This window comes from Carassius auratus, chromosome 28 (assembly GCF_003368295.1).
Source record: "Carassius auratus strain Wakin chromosome 28, ASM336829v1, whole genome shotgun sequence".
NCBI lineage: Eukaryota > Metazoa > Chordata > Actinopteri > Cypriniformes > Cyprinidae > Carassius > Carassius auratus.
This window is the reverse complement of record NC_039270.1, coordinates 22,186,874-22,192,047: the sequence shown is the minus strand read 5'-3', so window position 1 is coordinate 22,192,047 and position 5,174 is coordinate 22,186,874. Positions and strand designations below refer to the sequence as shown.

Here is a 5,174-nt window from a genome sequence, read left to right as displayed (position 1 = left end):
TGTATTAAATAAATTTAGTTCACAGAGACTGGTGTAGTTTGCGTCTTTGATTCTTTTAATTGTGATGATTTTGGCTCACATTTTACATAAACCCACCAATTCACTATCTCAACCAATAAGAATATGGTATAGAATATAGAATATGGAACTACTTCAGTCTGTGTGCATTTAATTTATTTAATACAAGTTTCACAATTTGAGTTGCAATGTTGAGTACTCGAGACCCGGACTCGGTCTTGAACTCGGTCTCGAGACCGTATTGTAATGGTCTTGGTCTTGTCATGGACTTGTGTGCATTTTGAGTCTGTATTGACTCGGACTCTAACATATTAGGAATTGGATCTGACTTATTCAGAGTCCACTCAAGTCCCAATCTAAATATTTTATTATTATAACTGAATGTTAATATTTCTTTAAATTGATGTATGATTGACACGTTCAATGATTGGTGATTTTCTTGTGACGGGAGATGTTAGCGTAACGTCAGTGCAGAGGCAGAAGGACTCAGGTCAGGATGTCTCATGAACTATGGGAACACATTAACTTTTTAAAGCGTCTGTTACATCATCTATTATTCAGTTTGCATATAAGAGCCAGAAAGAGTTTGTGTGTAACTCTAAAAAAAAAAAAAAGAAACATTGTGATATGTGGCCTTTTTACCCTTAACTGATAATATTTTTTAAACCTATATCACGTAAATAAAATACATTGTACATGTCATGTTATATTTTATATGCTGTATGAGTATGGTGCCAATTTTTTTGTTTTCAGCAAACATTTTACATATTCTTAAAGATTTCTTTAGGTCTTGTCTCAGACCCAATCTCTCTGTTCTTGTTCTTGACTCGGACTCAAACCTCTCTAAACTCAACTCGAATGAGCCGGTCAACTACAACACTAAGCTGAATTACTGAAATAACAATTTACCCACAACATTTTAATTTATTAAAATGCACCTGTATATAATTCCGAGCAAAGTTTTGTGCACTCAGAAATAGCTGACACTACAGCTGAGATTAGCGACTGAAGGCCAATAATCTGCAAACCCAATTCCAAAAAAAGTTGGGACACTGTACAAATTGTGAGTAAAAAAAGGAATGAAATAATTTACAAATATCGTAAACTTATATTTTATTAACAATAGAATATAGATAACATATCACATGTTGAAAGTGAGACATTTTGAAATGTCATACCAAATATTGGCTCATTTTGGATTTCATGAGCTACACTTTCCAAAGGTATCAATAAGAGGCTGGAAAAGTTAAATGTACATATAAGGAACAGCTGGAGGACCAATTTGCAACTTATTAGGTCAATTGGTAACTTGATTTGGTATAAAAAGAGCCTCTCAAAGTGGCAGTGTCTCTTAGAAGTCAAGATGGGCAGAGGATCACCAATTCCCCCAATGCTGCGGCGAAAAATAGTGGAGCAATATCAGAAAGGAGTTTCTCAGAGAAAAATTGCAGAGAGTTTTAAGTTATCATCATCTACAGTGCAAAATATCATCCAAAGATTTAGAGAAACTGGAACAATCTCTGTGTGTAAGGGTCAAGGCCGGAAAACCATACTGGATTCCCGAGATCTTCGGGACGGCACTGCATCACATACAGGAATGCTACTGTAATGGAAATCACAATATGGGCTCAGGAATACTTCCAGAAAACATTGTCAATGAACACAATCCACCGTGCTATTCACTGTTGCCGGCTAAAACTCTATAGCTCAAAAAAGAAGCCACATCTAAACACAATCCAGAAGCGCAGGCGTTTGCTCTGGGAAAAGACTCATTTAAAATGAACTGTGGCAGAGTGAAAAACTTTTCTGTGGTCAGACGAATCAAAATTTGAAATTATTTTTAGAAAACTGGGACGCCATGTCATCTGGACGAAAGAGGACAAGGACGACCCAAGTTGTTATCAGCGCCCAGTTCAGAAGCCTCCATCTCTGATGGTATGGGGGTTGCATGAGTCCGTGTGGCTTGGGAAGCTTAGACATCTGGAAAGGTACCATCAATACTGAAAGGTATATCAAAGTTCTAGAACAACATATGCTCCAATCCAGACGTCGTCTCTTTCAGGGAAGACCTTGCATTTTCCAACATGACAATGCCAGACCACATACTGCATCAATTACATCATGGCTGTGTAGAAGAAGGAGCCGGGTCTGAAATGGCCAGCCTGCAGTCCAGATCTTTCACCCATAGAAAACATTTGATGCATCATAAAGAGGAAGATACAACAAAGAAGACCTAAGACAGTTGAGCAACTAGAAGCCTGTATTAGAAAAGATTAGGACAACATTCCTATTCCTAAACTTGAGCAACTTGTCTTATCAGTCCCCAGACGAGTGCAGACTGTTATAAAAAGAAGAGGGGATGATACATAGTGGTAAACCGGTCCTTGTCTCAACTTTTTTGAGATGTGTTGATTCCAAGAAATTTAAAATCAACTTATTTTTCCCTTAAAATTATAAATGTTATCCATCTAAACATTGAATGTAATCTATGTTGTATTCTGGATAAAATATTTAAATTTGAAACGTCCACATCATTGCATTTTATTTTTATTCACAATTTGTAGTGTCCCAACTTTTTTGGAATCGGGTTTATAAATTCTATCCATAGGCCTATTAAATTTTTCATATAATAATAATGTTTAAGAAATTATACCGCATATAAGTGTATTCAGTACTTTAGGAAAGCTTTAGTAACAAAAGGTTGCTGTTGGAAGACATCATTGAGCTTGAGGTCAGCAGGAGAGCTCATCTTGTTGTCAGTGCAGATCCTAATGTTTCTGTATAGTGACAATAACACTAAAGACATGACATCATGCCTTTCTGTGTTCAGTGTAAACCAAAGGGTCTTCCTCAAACAGATTTGGGGTACGTGTAAAACTAAAGGCCTAATATATAATCATCAACTGCATGGTCTGTATTAGTCATATTAAACAAATAATTAGATTTTCCCTTCTGCATACGCTCCTGTAGTAGTAAGTGTTGTTATCAATCAGAAGGTCAGTCAATATGCAGTGCATAGTTTGGGCACCAGACGCCACACGGGCTTACATATAGTTTAATCATTACCTTTTTCTAGGACCGAGAGAATAAATCATTAACAGCAAAAAAAAAAAGTTCAAATATTACTGTTGTACTCACTAACCTCTGACACACCGGATTGTTGAAAACAAAGAAACCAGTCAGTCATTCCAGCCAAAAATGTTTATTCATCTAATTCACTTGGTTAAAACCAATTAATGTACATTAAACACAAAAGCATCAGCTTGAGGAATAAAAATCACAATACGACCAATCAAAAGAGCTAAATGCCTCTAAATGTTTTTTTTTTCTGCATACAGTATAGTTGGAAGCTTTGTAGCATGTAGATGATCTAAGGGGTTTATTTAGCTGCTGCCTCCATCCAGGGTGTGCTTGTCAAACAGGTACTCTGCCATCCTGTTGTTGCCAGCATCCATCTTGGAAAGGTTGGTGATGTGGTCACCAAGTTTCTTGATGGCCTCAACCTGCTCATTCAGGTAGTGAGTCTCCAGGAAGTCACACAGCTGTTGGACAAGACAATATAGGAGATGTTAGGATGCTAAATTCTCAGGACTGAATGAAACTGCTTTAAAGAGACATGTATATGCAGGCAGATTTAGAGTCTCGACTTCAACAATGAGGGTCACTCACATGAGGGTCTCCCTTCCCAGAGGCGACCTTATGCAGATCCAGCAGAGCCTGGTTGACGTTCTTCTCCAGCTGAAGAGCAGCTTGCATAGCAGTCAGTCCATTGTCCCACACATCACGATCAGGTTTCTGAAGACAAAGAGATACACGTCAGTGAGCACGTGATGGCCCTCCCCCTTCAATTAAAATGGACTCTTGCAAATATGCATAGATCTAGAGCCAGATTTGCACATCAAATTTCAAATGCAATTACCTTTACATCCTGAAGCATGATGCGTCCCCCTCTCTTGTTCTGGAACTCCATGAACTTCTCAGCATGCTCGCGTTCCTCCTCGCTGTTCTCCTTGAAGAACTTGGCAAAACCAGGAAGGGCGACATCATCCCGTTTGAAGTAGTGAGCCTGTGAGGAACAAATTCATCAAGGAAAATATTAAAAACACCTATAGTCGCGCTCGTTCAACGCTTCTGAGTTGCATAACGTTATACTGTCGCAACAAAAAAAAAAACAAAAAAAATATTCAAAACACGTTTTAGCATATGGAGAAAAAAAAAAGAAGATACTTGCCATGGAGGTGTAGGTGTATCCAGCGTAAAGCTCCAAGTTGATCATCTTGTTGATCAGAGCCTCGCAGTCGCGGTCATAGTTCTGGCGAATCTGAGAATCCATTTCGGCGGATTTTTATAGTTTTATTACAAAAGTGTTGGTAAAAAAAGAATAAATATCAAGATGTTTTCGAATGGAATTTCCAGCGAGATCGAAGTTCCGTTCAATCACTGTTGAAGCAAGAACCTCTGCGAATCTTCCTGAAACTGAGGCGTAACCTGCGCCTTCGTGTTTATATACGCTCACAACACGTCAGTGAAACTGAAACCAGCCAATCAGAGGACGAGCCGAGTGACGAGGAAGTGGTAAACAGTCAGCTGAGAGTCAGCAGACAAAGGAGATAAGATATTTGTTACCCTTTTTCATAATGGAAAAATGAACCCAACAGAAAACGATTTGATATTCTAGTTTTTTTTGTAAAATAATGTTTTTAATGACAATGTCAGTCCTTTAAGAACAGTATATTCCATGTTTTGTAATTGAATATAGATTACACCAGGGGTGTAATGTAATTTATTACATATTGAACGAAAAAATCTTAATAGATTGTATTAATTAATATAAAAACAATGAATAGTAAACCCTTAATTTAAGATTAGCCTTTAATGAGAATGGAAAATGTTCAGTAGCCTTTAATCAAAAACTATAGAACACCCTTTGGTATAATTTAGTAAACCTTTTGTATAATTCAACATGTTGTTTCAACCCGACACCTGTGCCACCTGGTATTTTCACAGCAAACATTTAATGTTGAACCTTAAACTATTTACAAAATAATGAAATGACCCTTGACTTCCTTGGCACTGCTGACTTTGTTTGCTCAAGTCAAAAGATCCAAGTTGAATTAGTGAAATGGAAGTCTATTGAAGGATTAAAAAAAAAAAAA

The 5,174-nt window shown here is 37.3% G+C and overlaps 1 protein-coding gene across 1 annotated transcript; it reads right to left on the bottom strand.

The window, feature by feature from the left end:
* Nucleotides 1–3,204: 3,204 nt before the first annotated feature.
* LOC113047217 (ferritin, middle subunit-like) lies at nucleotides 3,205–4,529 on the bottom strand. The gene is made up of 4 exons (XM_026208555.1): nucleotides 4,250–4,529; nucleotides 3,938–4,084; nucleotides 3,688–3,813; nucleotides 3,205–3,560 (listed from the first exon to the last, which is right to left on the bottom strand). Exons 1-4 carry the CDS (start codon nucleotides 4,349–4,351, stop codon nucleotides 3,402–3,404), a joined length of 534 nt encoding a protein of 177 aa, XP_026064340.1. The 5' UTR covers nucleotides 4,352–4,529; the 3' UTR covers nucleotides 3,205–3,401.
* Between the last annotated feature and the right edge of the window lie 645 nt (nucleotides 4,530–5,174).